The sequence below is a fragment of the Vicugna pacos genome, chromosome 28, assembly GCF_048564905.1.
Source record: "Vicugna pacos chromosome 28, VicPac4, whole genome shotgun sequence".
In the NCBI taxonomy this organism is placed as follows: domain Eukaryota; kingdom Metazoa; phylum Chordata; class Mammalia; order Artiodactyla; family Camelidae; genus Vicugna; species Vicugna pacos.
In genome coordinates this window covers 10,785,791-10,810,315 of record NC_133014.1, presented here as the reverse complement: position 1 = coordinate 10,810,315, position 24,525 = coordinate 10,785,791, and the positions used below count along the sequence as shown (strand labels likewise).

Genomic DNA, 24,525 nt, shown 5'->3' with positions numbered 1-24,525 from the left:
GTTTTCATTTGGTTCCTGCCTCTCTCCTTCCCATTCCAATGTAATCTCTGTAAGAGCAGAGACTGTTTCACTCATTACAGTAACTCCCAGCAGACAGTGCAGAGATTTCCACAGCAAGTACTCGACAATACCTATGAATGAATGAATAAATGAATGGATGGACAATGCCAGTACTGTTTATCTACATCTGTAAAGAATGAAACTTTCTTTCCTTAAGCTTTCAGTATCCCTGCATACAATCTTCCATCAATTGAAAAGATTTATTCTGCTTTGCATTAAAGTCACCTTGATTATTTTTTTAGGTCTTTAGATAATTCACATAATTATTATGTTCAGAAAATTTATTAAGCAATACATAAAAAGATACGATCTATGTATTTTATAAGAAAATAGGCAATAATTTATACTTTATAATTTTCAGTGTTTTATTTATGAATAACTTTTTATAATTTACCAAAAGAATAAAAAATAGATTCTAACTAACCTTATGTTTCTCACGTTTTCTCCTTTTAGATTTTTTCTTCTCTTTTTCTTTCTTGTGTTTTTTTCTTGATTTTCTGTAGGCTTTCTCATTTTTCTGCTTTTCATCCTCTTTTGCTTCCTGTTCTTGTGTTTCTTCAAATCCTGCATCATCTATTTCACCATCTTCTAATTCACCATCTTCTCTGTAGAAGACAATGAAAATTTTAAATTTTAAGATGTCAATTCTAAAATGAATCTTACAGAAACATTTCCAAAAGAAAAAGAAGCACTCGCCAAGAATTTAAGTTTTATTCATTTAGCTCAGGGGTTGGCAAATTTTTCTATAAAGGACTAGATAGTAACCATTTAAAATTTGCAGGCCACGTATAGTTTCTGTTGCAAATTGGCCCTTTTTTTAATAAACACCCTTAAGAATGTAAGAAGCAGTTTCATCAGCCACAGTTTGCTAAACTTCGATTTAGATTAAGAGCATTGACTCTCACCAAAGGAACAAATGAATGCATGAGTGCACTACTATCTGAAAGGAGCATTGCAGTAGCTACCATCTACGAAGCTACTGTAAAAGAGAGAGAGAGAGAAAGAGAAATTAAAACACTTTAGGAAGCAAACCTAACTGCAGAAAGGAATTTTTAACTTAGTGGCCCACAGACAGCTATAAATAGCTTTAAAATAAAAGCAATCTATATTAACTCTCACCATCAGAGTAAGCTTCAATGAGTAAAATCTCAATAGATAGATAAGTAACAAAACCTGAACCACAAAAGCAGAATAATAAATTCTTCAACTTGAATCTGTAAAAAACATTCACAGTAAAACCAAAAACTGAATGCTACTTTCCAAATACTAGTATCTTTGCTATTATGGAGGCTAAATCCTAGAAACAAACCTTTCTATTGATCATGACATTTTTATAGTTATAGAAGCCAAAATGTTCATTAACAGTATTTTAAAATGCAAATTAACCAGCTGATCTACATGGAAAGATAAATATATAAAATGATATAAACATTTAATCCTGCTTCCATACAGTCTGAAAAATGCAAGCTACTACAAACATTACATGGTGATGCAGAAAAGACAAATGTCTTTTATCACTAGGAGCAAATGAGAAACACCTGAACGATGGTATGTGTATTTTAAAGATATGTTAAAATTACTAAGAATGTGTGATTTCTGAAATACAAAACTGATCATGTCACTCTCCCACTAAAAATCTTCAATAATGATGTGAGGTCTCAAATGTGCTTCAAACAACCCCCTGGAGGTGAAGGAAGCGGTCTCGACAAGACTGGCCATGAGCTGGTCATTGCTAAAACTGTGGGATTTGAGTATAAGGACTTATTCTACCATTCTACGTGTTTAAAATTTTCCATAATTAAAAAAGCATTATCAATGATTCCCTTCTGACCTGAGGATGATGTCAAAACTCCTTGACTCCAAAAGGCCCTTAAAAATTGAGTTCCTGATTAACCAGCTACTTTCAATTTCTCAAGTCTCCAAGCCTTAAACATTGCCTTAGTAACTCTCGTGACTGCTCCTGTCAACACCCCCCCCCTCACTTCCTTCACCTGGCTAAATTCAATCTTTAGGACCCAGTTTAGATGTCACTTCCTCCAAGATGCCTCCACTGACTAACCAGGGTCAGATGCGATGTTCTATCCTAAGAACTTTCCTGATGATTCTCATTTCGTCATATCTGCACTCTACACATTACGTTCAAGTGAGCTGTTCATTGGCTGGGGAAAGCAGGATATGTGATTGTGTCTTTCACAGCTGTATCTCTAACCCCTGGGAAGGTGCCCTACTATTTACTGAATGACTGAATGTAAAATATCCACAACTCTTGCCGTTATAGAACAGGCACATAATATCACCCTAAGTTGACTGTGAAGTCAATGTCATTTCCCCCGTTTCTATCATAAAATCAGAGGAATATGTCTATTTAGGTGGACTTGAAAATTTCATGTTAGGCAGGTTTGACATACTGATTCTTTTAATTTAAAAAATTCTGAGCTTTATAATACTGTAATATCTTATGACCCAAGAAAAATGAGTACATATATTCACCAAAGACAAGTATAAGGAAGTTCTCAACAGCTTTAGTCATATTTGTAAAAAACTGTAAACAACCCAAATCTCCATGTACAGGTGAATGGATAAATTCTGCTTGACTTATATAATGGAATACTATAAAGAAAAAAAATTAACTAATGCACTGCTCTATAAAATATGGATGAATCTTATAGACATAATTATAAGCAAAAGAACCCAGACACAAGAGGCAATTGCTTAATTCCATTTATATGCACTTCAAGAACAGGCAAAACTAATCTATGGTGATGTAACTTAGAATAGTGATTACCTCTTGGAGGGATATAACTGACACAAAGGGAGTTCTAAGGAGCCTTCCAGGGTGTTAAAATATTCTATATAGATGGGTTATGGTGATTACTACATATATACCTGTGTGTAAAAATTCATCAATTCTTAAAAATTCATTTAAGAATTGTGTACTCTACTGTCTATATGTAAAATTTTAAATGCAAATAACAACAAAACCTATAGGTGTTCATCCTTTCTTTTACCACCACTCTCCTCCAACGTGAGCTCCTGAAAGCATAAAGATTTTTATATCTTAAAACCACTAACTTATATTTAGCATTTTGACTAGAGGTATTTAAATACATATAGCACTCAAGCTGAAAATGATGCGTATGATTATATTCTACTTGACATGAATTCTTTACCTGTGAAATACAGGTATTTATATGTTATTAAACATAAAACACAGAAAGTTTTAAAATTTTTCTTTCTTCTCTCCCTTAGGCTATTTACCATTTCAGCACTGTAAATATATGTTTGGTTACAAAAAATAGGAGAGAAAAAGGAAATAAAGAACAGTGATCCACACTTACATGATTCCATGCTTCAAATGCTTTAAAAATTCAGCCTTGAGTACATATGGAAAGCAAGTGTGGCATAATGGAAAGAGGAAGCCTAGTGGGAAGAAAGCTGGATACTAATTCTAGTTCTGTCATGAAAATAAAAGAAAGTTTTCTTACTGAGCACCTACTGAAGTATCAGATAGTAATCTAGCTCTGTGAAAAATTAACAATAGAAGAGACAATAGAATTAATTAAGAGCACTTGGCATTCTCTAGATTTTGAATTAGCTCAACACTATCATGAAAGCTGTTTTGTTTACTAAACCCAAGATAATTTTTTAAATTTAATAAATAAAATTATATAGGTCAATGTATATGGGTAACTTTTTATTAATGTAAAAATAATAGAATGATCATGTCCTTTTTAGAAAGTCATATTCATGTTATGGATATATACATAACTGCCCAGTTAATAAAATTATTTTTTAAATAATTTATCTCTTAGGCAAATCCATAAAGACAGATCAGAGAGAAGAATGGGAAGTGACTATCAATGAGTAATGAGTTTCTCTCAGGAGTGATGAAAGTGTTCTACAGTTAAGACAGTGGTAATTGTACAACTCTGTGAACATCCTAAAAGCCAGTGAATTTTATGTTTTTAAAAGTGAATTCTATCTCAATAAGGTTGTCATTTAAAAAAAAATAAAATAAAGTTAAAGAAGATTTTATCTCTAGATTTCAATATCCAGATTGGCGACAACTGGAGAAAATCATACTACACTATGACATAAATTAAAGACTCTGAAATGGGTCAATTCCCTCACTGTCCATGATATATTCTTATTCAGAGGTAATTATTCACTAAATCCTTATAAATTGATATGCCTCAATAGAGAATTCTACTTTTCTCCATTCTGGTATTGTTGGCTATTAAAGTAAATTAACCTGAACCAGTCTTACCTCCACAGGTAGTTTCTGCTTTTTCTTTATGCTTGCCTAAAGGCTCCTGTTACAAGCTACAGATCAGAAACCGAGTCTTTTGGAAGAAACACAATAGCCTCAATAAAACACTATCCAAGTACTCCTGATGGATGATATTACAAAGACATTACTCCTTAACACAAGTTTCTTGGCATAAGCTGACATGATCCCTACAAAAAAGACATTTTTCGGAGTAGACAATTTCATAGAAGTAGACTGCTTATTCTAAGACCAATAGACCACAATTCTCTCGATGCTTCAAACACTTGCCTGTAGCACTTTTCATGCTTCATTCTAATTTACCCTGTCATTTCTCCGTTGCCATGCATAATACAGGGGGACTGCTCTGTACCGGCGTCCTGGCAACCTTCACGTCTCCACACAGGCTACACAGGCCAGGCCCAACCGCAGGCTGACCTAAGCCTTAGCAGATGCCCTGTGGTCCTCCAAAGTAGGGAAAGGTGGGCAGTTTTGGGAGGTGCTGCCGCCAGGCTACTTCTCACCCACCTCCCTGTTTTGTGGGAGCCTGCTGTAAGGCAATTTCTCATCCACTTTTCCTGGTTCCAGTGAGGGTTTAGATTTTCCACCTTCCCCACTCCCTACCACACAGCTGCAGGCTAAAAAAAAAAAAAAAATCGTTTTGCTGCAATATGGAGTATACTGTTCCTCAGCGCGAGCGCCCTACCACTCACATGACCTGTGATTCTCTGGCCTCTGCGGTTTCGGTGTTGCCCTGCTGGACGAGAGACAGGGGCAGCTGACCCCATGCTCGTCCTGCACTTGCTGTCTATGTATGAAATTAAATGTCTGAATCTTTCTGGCTGAACCCGTAAGCAGGCTTCACAGAAAACTTGTTTAGGTCTAGGATTTGCCAAAGCCCACTCTGGCTTTTCCCTTCAACCTGTATAGCTTATAGGTCCCTTTAATTAAGCCCTGATCTAACTCCTACCTTACACCTCCAAACCAGATTATTTCCCCTCAGGGAAAATACTGGCTGGCCACACTGGGGCCATGGAAGAGCTGCCTGACTTGAGTTTTTGTGATTTGATGTTTATCCCCAAACTGGACCTGGAACATTTACATCGTAGATGGTTTATCTTATTTCAGATTCAGAAATTTCAGAAAAAGTTTCTCTTTACAAATTACCAGTGGTAAAATCTGGATATCTACCAGCCTTCAAATCACTTTTATCCTTCTCCTTTACGCAACATTCTTACACCCTCTGGACTGTATTTGGTTTGCAGAAACTCAGCTTATCCCTTTATGACTATCTACAACCATGGTGATTTCTACTTGGTATGTTTTACTCCCCGAGCCAGTCTTAGAACTTAGTCAAAGTCTCAACCCAAATACAAATTCCTTCAGTAATGGGACTTCGTACAAATAAATGGACAAAATTAAATATTTAATTAGCTAACATCTTCCATAGTCCTATGACAACCTTTGCAAATTTTGTTTAATTCTGTGTAAGTTATCTGTACCTCACAGGCAACTGAGAACTCCTTTCTCTCACTTTGTTCTAAGTGCTTTTTGGTTTTAAAACTATATGTGGCCCTTCTAATCTTTATTTCCTGAGTCAACAACATGCCTTCTTGTATCTACTTCATCAAAACCTAACTTGCATATATAAATAATAAGTATATATAATAATATAATAATTAGACATTTTTAGATATTTCCTTCCCATCTCCTTCGGGAGATCATACTTCTCTGAGAATCTCTGAAGGGACCGATCTCTCTAGACAAAAAACTCTGTTACTCCCTTAAAGCTAGATACATTAGGGTTCTATTTTCAATTAAAGCTAGAATCATTAGGGTTCTGTTTTCAACTAAGAGGGTCATAAAACGAAAAATATATAAAAAAGTGTTACTAACATTGACTGAAAAGATCAATAATACTATAAAGTCCTAGAAGTACAATAAACTAAAGTCATCGATCAAAGTGGTTGCAGAAAACACCACGGCACTGGATGTTTCGCTGGCAAGCCAAGAGGAATATTTAATACACAGCTAATACTTCCTGCTTCTCATGGAACAATACCACAGGGAAAGCTGACCAATCTATACTCAGACTAAAAGAAAAGACAACTTGGCTATCAAATGTAGAAAGAAGGAGTCTTAAGATCTGACCTCCTGATCAAAGTGGGGGAATCTTTGGTCATCACTCTGAAGAGCCTTCCAGTTTCTCCTTACAACAGTCACGGCTACGCTCACTTTTCTTCCAATCCCTGTTCTCCAGAGTCAGAGCTGCTACTTGTACAGCTGTTATTCCATCTGATGGTACAAAAATTTATTTTTGTAACAGAAGGAAAATAAAGGGCTCATATTCAGCCAAGCCAAATACCAAGGCCTTTAATCAGAGTTCCTACAAAGATCATAACCCATACAGCAGTGAACTTGTGACCTGCTGTCCTATGTCAGTGGGATGAAGGCGAGGCTGTGAAAATACAACTCTGCCAAGTTCCCAGCGTGTGCATACAGAAGTGCTAACTGTACATCCATGAGCCTAAAAGAACTTTCATATTCCCTCCTCAGACATCTTCATAAAGCAATGTCTGTGCTTTTGTGACATAAGCAGAAAAAAATCAGAAGGAAGAATTTCTAGTTCCCAAATGAACCAATCAGATCTGAATACCTAGAATTCCTCCCAATATGTAATAAACGTTTCATATTCTTCTTTATCCCTTCCACTTTCAACGTGAAGACACACTGAACTCACTTCTTACCCAGCAAGCAGATTAAAAGATTAACTCTGCTTTTTTTTTTTAAGCTTTGGTGTAGTTTTATTAATCCTTGAGAGCCATATAGAGACTTTTACTGGACAAACTATAAAACGTGTAAATAAATCATAGTTAAAAACCTAAAGGTTAAAATGATGCTTAGACTCAGATTATGTTTACCTAGGGCCAGAAACCCCTGACTGACTTCTAGATGTGAGCTGCTAATTTGACCCTGAGCATCAGGAAACAGGGTAAAGTATCAGACAACAGTACTTTCAGGAAAAAAACGAACCAGTTGCTCAAGAGAAGCACATTTTTTTTCTGGGAGTAAGATCGGAGAGAAATTACTCCTCTGAGTCGTCATAAAGGCAGTACTTTCTGATACAGAGGACAGTACCTGAGACAATGGACACTATCCTCAATACTGTCCATACAACCCACATAAACAGTTCACCACTTACAGCATGCCCCAGTTTGAACCAAGGGCATGCTGCTTCAGTTCAAATGAGGAAAAGCAATTACATGAGGAAACAAAGTAATACTGTCCAATTTCACAACTGTCTGATGTTTTGATTTAATCCAGAGATGAAATCCACAACAGCTAGAGCAGCAGTTCTCAAAAACTGTATGTTTATTAGAATCTTCTTTCCCCCAGCAAAAAAAAAAAAAAAGCCATTCATTCATTTAACACATATTTATTCACCACCGACTCAGTGGGGATGCAATGGTAATCAAGAAAGAGATATGGTTTTCTTCTCTCACGAAGTTTTCAATGTAGTGACCGGGAAAACAGATATCAATCAAAGAATCATACAAATAAATATAAAACAACAACCACACATGAAGCAGGTAAAAAGTGCTATGAGTGCATACAACAGGGGGAAAGTCATCTGTCAAGGAAGTCTGGAAGTCTTTCCCTGAGGAAGTCAAGAACGAACTGAGATGAGGAGGTAGCCTGGGAGATAAGGCGCAGGGGAAGGGCCTCTGGCAGACAGAGAAAACAGGATGAGCAAAATTCCTGTGCAGGGGAACTGAGACAGGAACTGAGACGAGGCCAATCACTGGATCACAGAAGAAAGCGGGGAAGCTGGTTCACAATTGTGCTGGACTGATGGGTAGCACTAGATCATGCAGAGCTTTGACCCTGTTAGGAGTTTCTTCTAGATAAATGAAAAAGCACTGAAAGCGTTTCCAGGAAAGAAGGCGATGTAACTAGATCTGCATTTTGAAAGATAAATTTGATTGTGAGTGAAAAACAGATCTAGAGGAGAAACAAAACAGATGCAGGGAAAGCAGCGTGTCACTGCAATAATCCAGCACGGGTCCAAAACGGAATACATACGGAGACTCTGAAACTAGACACGGCCCACTCAGATACACTCACTGTTACTGATGGGAATGCTTTTTACTCCATCAATGTCGAGGCAGAAAAAAAATTAGCTAAAAACTACTAACACTGAGAAATGAATAGACTATTATCCTTCATACAATCCTCTGTGAACATTACATTCCCATGATTTATACCTTGAAAATGTTACCTCATTATTGCTGAGGCCATTACTTTGAATACGGTCAACATTTTCCTTAAAAACAGTAAGGAAATAATGAATAATATGTTAACTTTCTCTATCAGAGCAGCACATAATCCCAATCATTTAAGCCTCAAATTTTTCAAAGATGGCACTATAATTATCCGATGCAGTAATTAATATATCAGTATCATATTACTGCAACATCTAAACTCAAGCAATATAACTTCTTGGTAAACTTCCCAGTATAAATCTGATGCATGGTGCAGAGTACATCACGAGGTTATTAAATTTAAAGACCTTCTGACAAATAAAAGGAGTCCTCAGAGGGATATTTATGCTTTTATTTAAACATATTTTCAGAAAATAACAAAGATTAAAAGCAAATGAGCTATACATTCAACTAATGAACTTGGAATAGGGCAAACCCGAAAGAACAAGAGTGAAAATAATCAATATAAGGGCAGAAACCAACAAAATGGAAAACAAAAACAATAGAGAATACAAATAAAACTACAGGCCATTTTTTTTAAAGCACCACCATTCACCATTCACTACAGCACCAGCTAGTCTTAGTCCTGCAATTACTCAAATCTAGGTACTAACAAATAGAAAATGTAAATGATTCCATCTTAGCTGTACCTTGTTAAAAAGAGAGTAAGTTAACTTCATTTCCCCATTACCTTGGACAAACCTTTAAAAAACTTCGGGCCATTAGAGGATCATGGATGTATGATTTTAACAAATAAATTCAAAAATATTTCTCAGCAATTTTTAGTCTACTTTTTTATCACCTAATTCTTTCACTATTTCTCTATCTTTGATTCAAACTAATGTGTTCATGATAAACTAACAGTAATTTTGAAGTAAAATAACATAATCCAAATTTGTAGTTTAAAATATTATTTTTATACCATCCTGTAATATGATGTAGTTAATTACTGAGCACCTCTTAGGCTGCCAAGCATGTTAGATCAATTTATTTCATCTTCCTGTTAACTCTATGAAATGCAGTTGACCCTTGAACAGTATGTGCATTAGGGGTCCTACCGTCTGCACACAATTTATAATTGGCCCTCCACATCCCAGTTTCCCAGTATCTGCATCTGTGGATTCAACCAACCCCAGATCATGTATAGTATAGTGTCTTTACTATTGAAAAAAATCCCCGTATAAGTGGACCCATGCAGTTCAAACCAGTGTTGTTCAAGGGTCAACTGTAACTGTTAATACCCTCATTAAACTGGTGAAGAAAGAAGACAAAGAGCTTAACTAACTCTGCTAGTAGATGACACAGCTAGAACCCAGCCCAGGCCATCTGATTCCCAGGACCAACTTTCTTACCATGTTGTAATAATAGCAACAACATGTGTTTGGTCTTAGGAAGAAACTGCAAATAGCTAAACCCCTTAATAGCAGCTAATGTAGAGAAGATTAAGAACCTCGCTAACTGGTGGATAAGATAGGGGGTGTATACAGCAAAATTCTTTCAACATTTTTGTGTTTGAAATTTTTCGTAACAAAATCTGAGGAAAAAGAAACTTTATCAACACAAAATTCAGGTGTTATTTTAAGAGATGATACAGAGAAACTGCTGAGATCTGAAAGCTGCATTTCTGATATGCAAAAGTAAATGTGAGTTACTTCAATTCCACAGGAGTTATTTTAATATTTTTTAGGAAACAGAACCACCAGACTAAACCAGCTGGACTGATAAAACAGGACATGGAGTTATGAGACGCTATAGGGTTTTTTTTTAAACTGAATAGTATTTTTTAAGTGCTCAAAGGGTAACAGTCAAATTTTTTCATTGTGCAGATTTTCTTTAAAAGAGCTAAAAAGACAATGCAGAGCTGAAAAACAGCTCTCCGTATTTCATTGCAGGGTTCCAGGCAAGCTGATAAAAAGTGGTGCAGTTTAGGTAAGAGCCTACTCGGTGAAATCCTCCACAGCAAAGTCAGAAGAGGGGAAGAAAAGAGGAATGTTGCAAGAAACGAAAATTGCTGTTATTACTAAGGCTTGCTGTTCAATTAACAAAAAGGGGGCTAAGCACCAACATCCAGAAAAGAAAGTGGAATACTTAATCAGGTAGTTGGTTTTCACATAAAGAGGACCCAAAACCAAAATCAAACAAACAAGAAAACGCTTATTTAATGAGGACCCAGGTTTCTAGCAAAGTGAGATCACTGAACTTGGAAATTAAGTGTCAAGTAAGAATAACGAACAGCAATAGACTTCTTAAAAGGACTATTTAATGCTTTAAACTCGTGCTGTTATAACTGAATACTTAAAAAGACATCACAGTAGGGTAGAAGAAAGGCTCTCGAGCCAGAAGGGAGTGAGTTCACATCCTGCTCCTCGGCTGCACGCTACCTACATGAACTCGAATAAATTCTCCCACCCCCTAATATTCCGTTTCCTCATCCGCAATACGGAACTCCGAATTTACCACCGCAGAGTCAAGGATTAAGAGACTTAAAGTTAGGTAATTACTTAGCACTGTACCTAGACAGCCCTAAACAAAAGTTTCCTCTCCTCTAGTGAGGTACTCAAAATACACGCACTTGAATAAAATGGGAATGCCAGGCGACAGGTACTTCCCCAGACACCGGGAAGGTTGTAAATCCAAGGCGCATAGGTGCTAAGGAGAAATGTCTCTAATTTTCCTTCTGAGAGTAACAATGGAAAACCATCTAAAACAAGTAAAAGCAGAAAGGAACGCGAGGTAGGCCACGTGCAGAGTCTGCTCCTGAGGGTATTTCCAGTTATTCTATCATTAAGCAATACTTCGCAGCAACAGTCTGTGTGAGCGCTTCCGTACTTCCAGAGTCTCCTGAACGCAGCAAGACTCAGGATGGAGTGTAATACCCAGTATTCCCAGCAATTATGGGGACAATACATATTCATGACGATCCTAAGTAACTAAGAAAAGGATAAATCAATGTCTATTTAGTAAGACAAGAAGGCATCCCATGTATTTTTTTTTCAGAGTTTCTTTGAAAAAAGTTCACAAATTTAGTTCCTGATATAGTATCAGTTAACACTTAATTCCCTGCCCCTATTTAGTGCCAGCCAGGAGGTACTGCTGTATATTAATTTATGAAATTTAAAAAATTTTTAATATATCCTTAAACTTGTGTTTAACATCATGAAAGAAAACCATACCATTCCTCAACCTCTATGCCATAAGCAGAGACAGACTACACAATTAAAACTAAATTAGCTTGCTATAATTTTTTTTTGAGACTACATTAAAAAATCCATTTTTATATTTCATTTACTATCTTGGCTATCTCACTAAGCTAAAATTCATTTACTTTCATTCCCTTTCAAATTATTCTTTTGATTTAGGCCCTCTAGCGTACACTGAAGAAGCTAGAACTTCAACAGAAACAAATTCTCAGCAAATAAAATAGCCATACAATTTGAAAGCCAGAACACACTCTTCTAAGCATCCTGCCATCAAAACAAAAGTTGAAGAAGTCTCGTTGGAAGAATCTACAAGGCACCAGGTGAAATTGCCTGTGACCCAATAATATCCAAAAGCATACTTGGTCTTTAAGTGTCCAGTATCCCAAGTTAACTGATAATCAGATTAACTATAACATGAGGTACTGGGGCTCCAGGATTTGAGGAGGGTGGTGGGAGTAGATTAAAAAAAATCCAAAATTAGGCTTCACCTAAACTACCCAGCTAAAGCACATTTCTCCATTCTGCCTGGCCTGCTTCACGTCAGTTCTCGTATCCCTGAACGTGACATGATCAGGGACTGCGTGATCACTAGTTTAGTGTAACAAGGGCATATGCAAAAAAGCCATGTCATTTGAATTTACTGTTAGTATCTGAATATTCATTTTCCAAGTTAAGAAGGTGTTATAGGTACAATTTAGAATGAGACTCTCTTTGTGTGCTTTATGTATTGACATTTTATCAAACAGATGAAGTATAAATGTACATTAGTGTTAACAGAAAAATATTACAATTGATGATTATGAAAGCTATTTTATATACAAAAGAAATTACTTTTCAAATAGTCAAATAGAAAAATAGAGTAATAATATTAAGAAAGTAAGATAACTGATGACTTTAGGAATAATATTATATTCTTTTTGAGCTGGCAAATGAGTATAAAAATTTAAATAAAAAATAACAAAGTAGAATAACAGAAATTATGTCATAACTCTAACTTCATTCAATTATTTGGCATACTAATATACATAACATTCAACAAAATAACTTCTAAAGACTAGGTTTAATTTTTAATTATTTAATTACATAAATGTTTCAAGAAAAAATCCTATTTAGGAATTCACATTTTCGGGGATCAATTAAAAGTAGAATATTAACTCTGCTACTTCAAAATTTTAAGAGAAGAAAAAAAACTCCAAAGTAACATGCAACATAATCAATCATCTTTGCCCCAGATATTTAAAATATATGTAAAAAAGAAAATGTTAGAGGGAAAAAAGATTACCTCAACTATCCTGTATTCCACTAATCTCAGCTGAAAATGACCCTCCATTCACTATCTGTCATGTGAATTACAGCATTCATAGGAGCAACCTAACAGGCAGAGATGAAAACTGTTACTGTATTACAATGTCCTATTTTTAAAATTACACCACCAAAATTTCTAATAATAAATTGTCATAATTTGAGATAATATTTCAGGTTTACTCACATAATACAGAAGTTTAATCTATGGCTTCAGCCCAGCTTTAGTCTAATACTGGTTTTCACACTTGCACATTTTACATTCGAAAAAATGTGTATTTGGTGCAATATATACACACAGCCAAAAATGTTAATATTTCTTACTTAAATGTATTACTCTATTTCATCTGTTTACACGAAACATAATTTTAAAAGACACCAATGTATTCCAAGGATGTAGAAAAGAAATCAACCTGCAACTTCCTTTATAGGACAAACAGTAGAGGTTATAAAGAACTCAACCCCACACACAGGTACTGGTGATCTAACATTTTATTGTCAGCTGCCAGTGTTCAAGGAAAATCCAAGCAAAGAGCTGCTGGTTTTTCAGATCTCTTGACTTTTCAAGGAATTTCTTTAATAGGTGGGGTTTTTTGCTAAAAATTTGCAGATTTAAGTAAGTTAGATTTAACTGATTTCATAATCCCTTAAAATATAATGTGAAAAATTAATACCTCAAAAATGATATTGAAATTAAGAATGCCCTCAGAACGTTCGACCATAAAACCCTAAAAAAGATGAACCAGGGCAGAGGTAAGGAGGTCAGACAAAATGACAAAATTTAAGATATTAACATGCAGTGGAAAGAAATGTACCCATCAGAAGAGAGGGTTGGTTAGCAATGTAAGCAATGAAAAAGGAAAGGTAGAGAGACAAATGTGAGCAATGCCTGTGGAAGCACTGCCCAGGAGAGAGGCTGTCCTGTAAGACAGACAGGTGTAAGTATCTGCTTGGCAGATATACTGTGGAAATAAAAGTATCACTTTATTGGAGCCTGATGCCATTTAAAATTCTTGTCATTTATAATCAGATGCCTCAATCTAATCCCACGCTCTTGTTCCTTAGGCAATTCTTCCTTAGCAATCACAAACTCATATCTCTAAGTGGTCAGGCAGGTCACCTAATGAGGGAAGCAGACCTCGGGTACTGAGTTTGCAAAGAAAGTATGAGCGATATACTATTACAGAGGGTAGAGCACACGAGTCAAGCCTAATGCATTGAAATGCAAATATTTTTAAACTTTCTGTCAGGCAAACAACAACGTGGGCCGATTTTAGGCTTGAAGGCCTCCCACATGCAAAACCTGCAGTGCTCTTCCATTCAAGTGTTCAAATATCCCTAATTTAGTATACCCTGAACTATTTTCAACCCTCATTTTCCTTTATCCTGCTCTGCAATCATCCTTGAAACTTTCTCCTCCCTTGGCTTTTAGAACACTTGTCTTCTTCGTGGTCAACTACATACAAACCTAGGTGATCTCACTATTTCATCTAACATCTCTGCTAAGAACTCCCAGATCTTTATCTCCCGTTCAATCAACTCTTAAGAAATCTCTCATGAATGTTGCCTTCTGTCTGCTTTTTCACTGCTGATGCTTTTGATCAGGTCCTAATTACTCAATTTCTAGACTTTCACAATAGCTTTGACTCATTCCTTCTTTCATGCTACACATCCATTCATCAGCAAATTAAAATCACTGACTTCTTAAAGTAGGAAGGAAGATTGGAAATAATCTAGTTCAACTACCTTATTTCACAAATAAGAAAAATAATCAAGAAAAAGATGAGTTAACCAAGCTACAGGGAAAAACTAGGATCAGAACCCAGGTTTTATCCAGAATACAAGGTTCAGTACTTATTATTTATAACTTAGACGACTGATTTCTTGAATATGTGTAAGCATATTTGACTGTCCTTTATGACTGGATTACCACAGACTGTTGATTCTTATTTTGTGGTTGGCTTTATTCCTTTGATAACTATGTAAGTTTAAAAAGCTAAAGCTCTAACGTGTTCTTAGAAACATGATTAGTACATATATGTAAACTAAAAAAAGTGCAGTATATTGTATATATGTATTTACATGCAATATAATGTATTTGTGCAGTCAAACTGTAATAATTCTACCTAATAAAACTGAAAAAGGAAAAGAAAATACAATCATTTTCGAAGCACAATAAATGGGAAAAAAAATTCAGGGTTCTCTTAAACATACCACATTACAGTCCCAAACAATTCAAGAAGTAAAGACTAGAATTTATTAGATTATTTCCCTGTGCAAACTTAATGAAGAGTTAAAAATAACACTGCAGGTAGGAGTCTGTATAACCTGAATTCTTACCTAAGCACTATCTGTGCAATAGTACCTCACGGAAATAGCGCAAAAATCAAACGAAAACCCTATTACAAATGGAAAGTGTAATCATTTTCTTTATCCTCACCCCTTCACTCTCCAGTGTGAGGTTTCAGTTCTTATGTGGGGGTGAGGGAAAGGAGGAGGAAGCACAAGCTACACTTGGGAAGAGCTGGAGTTTTGTTGCTCTTGGTTTGCACGAGGAAGGAAAGCAGGGAGAGAAGGGGAAGGTGCACGGGTTGTCCCTAATGGGCAGAGGATAAGCTCCTCCCAAAGGAAAACGATTACTCATACCTCCTATCAGTTCAAGTCTCTGAATCACAAGCTCTCATACTGTTCATGTTAAAATTATCCTTTTTCCTAGGGCAGGCCCTGTAAAACTTTTTACCTTTAGAGTATTTCAAAAAACTATGTAATAGTTACTTGGGTATATAATTATCTTTCCTACTCAACTGTCCATGTGTCCACAAGAGACAAATAGTATTTAGCCTTTAAGAGTTACTTGTGAATTGTTCTAATTCGGTCAACATTCAGCTGAAATATAAAGCCAGGTGGCTGGAGCTGTGCCTAAGAAAACTGGATGAAAGGGAAGAACTGAGTGAAAAGAGAGGCAGGAACTTTATCTCCCTTTGACTTCCCCAACTCCTTCTCCACCTCTATTATTTACTTTTAAAGATCTATGAAGAAGTCCTTTACTAACATTCTACATATCCACAAGTTTATTTACAGCTATTTTTATATTAATAATACGTTATAAAATATTTTCACTCCAGGCATGAAAATATTTAAAGGTAAGTACAAATGTTTTTTAAGTTAACTCATTTAGCAAACAAATCTTATGCAAAATGTTCACCATATAAAACCTGCACAAGAACGTTTTCACAGGAAAAAAACCTGTGCATTCTATGAATTTCCAATTACATGGAGAATCTCATTCTCATGTAAACTATCATAGTACTATTTCAGTTTGTATAATTAAAGCAGTTGTAAATAAAAATCATAGATTTAACTTTTTTTCCTGCACTTATGCAACATACCTTAATTTTCAAAAATGTCAGAGAGAATATCCTTGAGACAATGCCTGGCTCTAAATACCAGAATTCATGTATCTTCTCCACCTGGTTCACGGAAACTTTTATTACAGTATAAAATAACTATAATATGGAAGCAGAAAATATTTTGGGATTCCACAGATTAGCCCATTTTTTTGCAAATTTAAGTATCATCTAGGGAGCCTATTAAAAATACAGATTACCACACTCCTCCCCTAGAGATTCTGATTCATTGCCCTAGGCAGTACAAAAATCTTTACTCCTCGTAGTGATTCTGATGACTAGCTAAAATTAACATTAATTCTCAATAATGGTTTTCAATTTGGTACAGATCAGAACTACTTGAAGAGCTTTAAAAAAAAAAATCTTAAAACCCAGGCTGAAGCTCAGACCAATGGAAACGACTTCAACACTTTTTAAAAAGCTCCCCAGAGTAGGTTGAAAACAACAGATTCTGTAGAACTTGAAAAATTCTTGTACAATCCTCTTATCAATTAAGAAACTAGGTTTGCTCAAGTTCACAAAGCTAAGTGGTACCAAAGTTGGAGCTAGAACTGTTTTTCCTGACTCTTACACTGTGTTTTCAGATATACTCCTTTTGTTTTTCTATAGTTTGACCAAAAAAGGTGTGAAAAAGATAAACCTTGTCTTCTCGCCTCAGAATACTGCCACTTAACAAGTGGACAAATTAAAATGGAGCTAATCTTTCTTTTTGTTTCAGAAATCACTAGATAATATCATTTTCTTAATCCTAACATAAAACAAAAACAAAAAAGACTAAATACACTATTGCTTAATTTTTAGTTCCTAGGGCTAAGCGGGTAATATATCATACAAAGAATTCTTTAGATTCTTCTTTTTAATTTCTAATTCAGTATTTTAAACTTACAAATTCTTTCTGAAGCCTGGCATCACAATTCCTTACTAGCAAAATTAATTGGGTATCTGAATTTGGCAACATGGTTTCTTCCCTATGTAGAATACATAATTCCTCAGATTAAAGTTGCTCTGTGAACTAACAGGAAAATAGATTTCCTTCTTCCACACAACAGAATGAATCTCAGGCTGCAGTAGCAAAACCCCATCATTGATTTGTCCACAGATACTCAGAGTGGGAAACTTCTCAAGATAATAGTTAACCCATTCCCAGAATTTTCTCATTTTCTTCACAGGATAATGTAAAACAATCATGAAAAATGTGTCAAATGCAAGCTTACGTACCCATAATTTTTATTTTAAGGGTGCTTTTGACTTTCTAAAGATTACATGTTTAACTGACTTGCCTTCTGGAGATCTACATTTATTATCACAGTACCAAAACTGTTAAAGTAACATTTTTACCCCTCTCAAGGTTGCCGGATATTTCTATATTTCAAACTTCCATAATGTTTGTGGTTCCGGCTTTCGGATTTTAAAAAAGTGTTTGGTAAACTTTACCAAAAGCAGATCACATTACTCCACAGGTAAAACTTCAGCAACCTGTACACAGCCTAGAGTATCTTGTAGACTTTCGATTAATTCTATTCACGAGGGAGTAATTGCCAGGTTCTGGATTTTTAAATAGTCTAAATAATAATCAGGTGCAATGGATTCTGTTCCAGCAATTTTGTTGAATGAAACTCCACCCTTTCTTTTGTAACAATCAAGATGGACATCAATATAAATTTAAAACCTAACCAAAACTTAAGTATGCGATTTGCGCTAAAGTATGTAAATATCCCCAAAGCATTAAATGGAACCAACAATGTGCCTCTTAAGACATACAAAAAAATTAAAAAATCAGAGTCTCGGTTAAATGTTCAAACGATACATAGTTTTTAGAAAGCCAGGCTAGACTGGTTAATCCATGGAGTTTTTACTTCAGGACAAAACTGTGCTACGCCAAGATTTGCCAAGCCTAACTACTTCGTGTTAACGTCTGAAACTTGCCATTGCAAATTCCGAGGGATAAGACAAATACATGGCCTTCTGGGGTCGCTTCAATTTTTCCTAAGAAAGAACCAAAAAACCCAAACATGTTTATTTTCAGGTGTGCGCTAGCGTAGTAGTCAAATAAGTCACCAGTTACTGAAAATTCTTGGCGGGTCCTCTTTCGACGTGAACGCCGGACCCCGCGCCGGGAGCCGCCTCCTCCAAGCCCAGGCTGGACCGCAGCACCGAGCCCGCACGCGGCAGTCGCCCGGCGCCGACCGAGCCCGCCCGGGGGCGGGGGGCTCGCAAGTGCGGCCGGGGGCGGGGCCGGCCGGGAAGGACCCCGGCGCGGGGAGGCGGGCGCGGCCGGGCCGACCTCCCCCGCGGCCGCCAGCCTGGGCTTGACATCAGGGCGCACGTCATGGAACTGATGGAGCCACACAGAGACGGCTAAGTCATGCAGGAGGCGCGCGGCCCCGGCCCGCTCCCGCCGCCCCAGACCCCTCCTCTCATCCGACAGAAAGACAGACAAGAAGGGTTCCCGACCTGTCGTGCCCTGCATGTTCAGAGTCTGTCATGTTTGGTCAAGAACGGGGCGGGGCTGGAGGGCAGGTCTGCGAGGCCGGCGGCGGCGGCGGGGCGCGGGGAGGATCCCTGCGCCGCCTGCGGGTACCTGCTCCCGGCCGCCGCCGAGAGGTGACGAAGTGGTAAAAACTCACGGTTACTAGTGAGCGACACAGACACAGACTTTCCAGTCTATTAACAACCACGCCAGAGAGGTGGGGCTCTAACTGCAAACACTGGGCCACGGCAGGCCCCGCGCTGCCGGCGCTGCCGCTTTAGTCTCTATTCGCCGCCGGTGGCTGAGGCTTGGGAGCGGGCGGGCGGCGCGCAGCGACGCGGGGATTTGGACAGTGGCCGTAACGGTGATTTCTCCTCACCAACATGGCGGCACCCGAGACAGGCGGCTCGATAAAATGGCGCCTGCCGCAACACCTAGCCCGGGACTAAAGGGCAGGAGAGATTCCTCCGCGTGCCGCGGCCCTTGTCCAGCCCTCCGGGGCCGAGCGCGCTGCCCATTGGAGGAGACAGCCCGTCAATCACCCGCGGGGGCGGCCCCCAGCCTTCCCCGGCGAAGCGGCGGAGGAGACCGTCTCTGATGGCGGGGCCGGGCGGTGCCTGGGGTGGTTCTGGGCGGGGGAGGCGTCCCGCGGGGACTGGCGCTGTCCCTCCGCGCTGTCCCTCCGCGCCTCCCAGGCCGGTCCGCGCCGGTCCTCGGTTTTCGCTGCGAGATGTCGCCTCCCAAAGATGGAGCGTTTCAGACGTGCCCTAACAAACGTCCTCCTAAAAGCCATTAGCCAGTGTGGGCAGGGGTGAGATAATAACACGCGGCTGCCAAGTCGTCATTTAAAAACCCCCAAAACGAAAGCCTTCGTTGCTTAAATAATAAGGAAATGTACTTTCTCCTTCAAGGTTGTGGAGAATATCTCTTTTTGTAATGTTTAATGCTCGGAATCTCGTTTTGAGAAAAATAGCTTGGCATGTAACTTTTTCTGATATTTAATGCTAAATTTACCTACCAGGTTATTAATGAAAGAAAAATCGCTAAAAGAATGATGTAAGGTTTAAATTATCTCATAAAAAATTAACATCATAAAATACTTACAGTACTTTATAAATAAAAACAACAAGGTATTACTTTTTACTCTTGTGAACGTGATCTTTAGGGAAAAAATTTTTAATGACAGCATTTTGGCCTATTTAGTATACTAAGTTTTGAAGGAACGTCCTTGGTTTTTTTATTAACATGATGGATTAATGCTTAATCCTCTCAAATATGTGATTTGTTTTGAGTAAATATGTTTTGCTGATGCATACATTGTATTCAGAAGCAATTGCAATTAGATTAAATTCTAAATTTTAAAATTTTGTATGTGTATATTGAAACAAAAGAAATCGCACTTTTCCTTTTTTTCCCCCTAAATTGAATGCAGCCATTGACAGGAGCTATATACTGTTGGATAGTTCTGCAGGCATTCGCCACATTTGGATGTAATACATTTCTAGGAAACTTTCAAAAACAGATATATTTAGTCTGGAGTAACAGTAATTAGCATTTGGATTCTGTTAGAATCTCTACTTTGTCTCTATTGTAACTGTGTTACTTAGGTGTTTAGCTGTTAGGATAGACCATTTCTTTGCAGTTTTTGGAAGGCGTTTGAGGTGAACGGTTGCTGTTCTTTCTTTGCACTTCGGTTTTCTCTGTCCCCTATATCTAGAGGCCTCGGGATCTCTTTCAAACCCTCTTTAGGGTGTTCGATGTGCTGTGGTGTGGAACCGTGCAGTTCTCCCTGGATGAAAAGCCTCGTTCCTAAGCCCTCTTACGCACCACTTCCGGTAGCTAAAATATGATGTCAGACCCTGGTCGTCTTCCTTTGGTATCAGGAAGGAAGTGCCTATGTGGATGATACGCTGGGCAGCAGGTGATGCTCCTTTGAAGCTCTGTGTTTAGAATCTAGAAGTTCTCAGAGCTGTTTGATAAAATATTTAAGTTGAAGGCTGAACCAAGCTTAGCCTTCCTCCCCTTTTCTTAAATTGCCTCAGTTAAGAATGCATTCATCACAGAGATTAAACTAGAGCGTTCGTTTTCAACCTAGCAGATTTTACTTAACAATGAAATATGGACGGTAAGAATTCTTAGCACATAATAGCTCCATCTGCCCCAAGAGACACACGTACTCCAGCATGACTTCAAGCAGCAGAAGACCACGTCCTCAGGATGACCTCCCGTTAAAATGCCTGTCTGAGAAAGCTCAGTGCTGCCAGGGGAGTTCCTGTTTGCTCTAGCCAACACCTGGCATGGGCCCCCTGATTGCTGTCCCTTTGAGAGGTATATGTACCTCCCACAATTCAGGAGCATCTTTCTCAAGGACCTAAAAGCCATTCCTTTGAAATGTAATCATCAGAAAGATAAGCCTCTGTCTCCCTGTCTCTGTGGGAGGATAGGGCCCTAACTTAAGTCACTGCCCACAGACAGTCAGCTGGCCTAATCGCTTTGACGGGACACTGCCCAATCCTTGGTAATTTTGCACTTGCGCCCTGCCCTTCCCCCTCCCTCATTCGCCCGTTATTTTGTAAAACAGATTTGTTGATAAAGTAGATACCGTAAAATTCACCCATTCTAAATGTACGATTAAGTGATTTTCAGTAAATTTATCAATTTGTGCAGCCATCCCCAGCATTCAGTTCTGGAACATTCATTCCATCTACCCGAGTGCATGTTTACAGTTAACCCTGTCTTGTCACCCCTGCTCCAGGCAACTATTAATCTGCTTTCTGTCTCTGTAGGTTTGCCTTTTCTGAATATTTCATTTAAATTGAATCATACAATATCTGTTACTTCATCCTCCCTTTAAAACCCCCAGTCACTGCTACACAAGTCAGAATGGAGTTCAGTTCTTTCCCCTCTGGTCAATAGTTACTGAATAAAATCTGTTTTCACTACTTGAACTGACGCCTGGCTTTGTTTATCTTTGACAAGCATCCCCACCACCAATGCACACAAAAAATTGTAACCAATATAAAGGTGCTAACATCTTATTTTGCCAAATAAGGACATTTTTATAAAACCTTATGATTATTTCATAAAAGGAAGGATATTTTAACATCAGGAATAGGTTTAGTTTTAAGAAAAATTCTTTTCATTGTCCTCATTTTGCTCTAGAGTAGTAAGAATAAGCCTTGTTAAACCAGGTTCCACTTCCAGCAAAAATGTCAGTGGTCTAATGTGACCCAGGAACAGCAGAATGTTAGACATTTAAAGAGACTAATCAGCCTTGGATAAAAACAATCTCCTGGGTGATCATCCTAGATGGAAGATTAGGGAACCTTTTCCTCATCCTCCCTGGGAGGTTGTAAAATTCTTTAAATGCTTGTGGGGCTCAAGGGAGAGGGGAGGAAGTCCAATTGTGTTTTTTACCTGCCTACCAGGATAGGGACTTAGAGTTGCATTTAATTTGGGGAGGGGGGGATTCCCTGTACAGTACACTTTGAGGTTACAAATGAATAGCTGCTTTACCTACATTCTTTGGAAATTAAAACAACAACAACAACTGAGCACCTGGATAGTAGCCCGGTCTTTGCAAAAATTCTTCCAAAACATTGCTTCCAAACAAGATGGAGATACAGACACAAATGTCAGGCTCCATCTTCAGGAAGGATGGGAGTGGCCCCTTCTCTAGCTCAAGCTCCCTGACAACCTTAGATGGAAAAGATCAGGACTGATCCATAGTACACTCCAGGTGTCTATTTCAAAGGCAGAATTCAGAGGTCATTTATGTCATACCAGAATTTTCTTAAGCCTGTTTCTTAAATACTTTACTCCAAATACTTTATTATTCTTCCCCAAAGATAATGAACTCAGAAGCCACTCTCAGCAGTTGGGAAAGTGTTTTCTGATGCAAAAAAAATACAGTAGCCTTTATTTTGGGTTATCATGTATATCTGCAGTAGAAATGTGGGGGTTTTTTTTCAGTACTAAGAATCATACTTGCAGAGCTATATGTATCCCCCCACCTCTTAATCTTGGGAGCATTGATTCATTCATTTGTTTAATCAGCAATTGATTGATTCATTGACCATGTCACTGTGTTTAAGACACCATGCTATTCTCTGAGTACAGAATTGTGGATATACTCCTTGGGATGTCTATTCTCATGCAGCCTAGGGTCTAATGATTTGTATTTGTGCAGCTCATGTTGTTCTTAACGATCTGTTTTCTTGGAACCAGGCATTTCTTCAAAGAACCCTGGCTCCTCTTATGAGAGCTGGATGTGCTCATTGCTACTGCAGTGTTACTGCTTCTGGATCCTGTCTCAAGAGAGAACAGAGAAATAGATACAAATACATATATGGAAGAAGTTTCCTTCTCTATGTATGCATATATATAATATATGTGTGTATATGTATATATACCCTTGTGTGTATGGACATATCTATATGTATCTCCTACCTATTTATTAAAAATCTTGAGTTCATAGTGATACTGTGAATTCTGAGAACCACAGAGTTCATTCTAGCCTTCCCTCTGCAAATCTGTAACTTCCTTCTTCAACAGTGATAACACTGTGTGTGTGTAATTTTCCTTTATTTTAGTTTTTTTGCCTGGATTTATTATCAGGATTATGCTGACTTTGCAGAATGATTTGGGGACTATTTCTACCGTCCTTTTTTTTAATTGTCTGAAAGATTGTGTGAAGCTGGAATGTTCTAGTCCTGGAAAGTTTAGAAGAATTTGCATATAAAACTATCTGAACATGGCATTTTCATTGTGGAAAGATTTTCAAACCACTGCTTCAATTTCTTTTACTGGTTATAGCACAATTCAAGCTTTTTACTTTTTATTGGGTCAATCCTGGGGACTATACATTATCTGTGGATTTTATCTAAATTTTCTAGGATTTTGCCCATGCCATTTAAGATTTCAAATACAGCTGTTGTATTTTACTATTAGTATTTTAACCTTATTAATTTATAATTATGCCCCCTTTTCATTGTAGTATTGATCAATCTCATCAGGGAACTATCTATTTTGTTAGGTTTTTTTTAGAGTTCACCTTTGGATTTGTCGTGTTTATTTACCATTGCTGTTTAGTATAAAGTGAATGCTCAAACATTAACCAATATATATAAAAATAGATAAAAAACAAATTTCTTCTGTATAGCACAGGGAATTATATTCAATGTCTTATAATAACCTTTAATGAAAAAGAATCTGAAAAGGAACATATGTATATATATGCCTGATTGGGACATTAAGCTGTACACGAGAAATTGACACATTATAACTGACTACACTTCAATTAAAAAAGAAAGTGAATGCTCAAATAAATGTTAGCTATTGCTACCATTCCTGAAACATTGTGACTTCCATCAAACAGTTTTCACCATAATGAAATAAAGGAGAGCCCCAAGGACTAAGTTTAAAAATTCTACTAAATATTTAAGGTAAAGTACCGGAAAGTACGCCTAAAGGCGCATAATTAGGGCTGCGCCTGCGCAGAGCAGCCGGGGAGGTGGGAGACACCGGGCGTGCGCAGATCGAAGGATGGAACCGCGCA

General features: G+C 37.7%; 1 protein-coding gene across 6 annotated transcripts in view; it reads right to left on the bottom strand.

Moving 5' to 3' along the window:
* Nucleotides 1-19,406, bottom strand: part of ZC3H6 (zinc finger CCCH-type containing 6) — a 53,005-nt gene extending 33,599 nt beyond the window's left edge. For 4 of the 6 annotated variants that reach the window (XR_012065181.1, XR_012065180.1, XM_072951471.1 and 1 more), the window contains exons 1-2: nucleotides 18,953-19,406; nucleotides 485-665 (exon numbers count right to left, since the gene is read on the bottom strand). Coding sequence is in view for 4 of the 6 variants with exons in the window: in XM_072951471.1 (XP_072807572.1) it covers nucleotides 485-665; nucleotides 18,953-18,984 (213 nt within the window). In the remaining 2 variants the exon portion in view is untranslated. Of the gene's footprint in view, nucleotides 1-484; nucleotides 666-6,478; nucleotides 6,859-18,952 lie in introns of those variants that run through there. The other 2 variants (XM_072951470.1, XM_006203835.4) reach the window with 2 other exon arrangements.
* Between the last annotated feature and the right edge of the window lie 5,119 nt (nucleotides 19,407-24,525).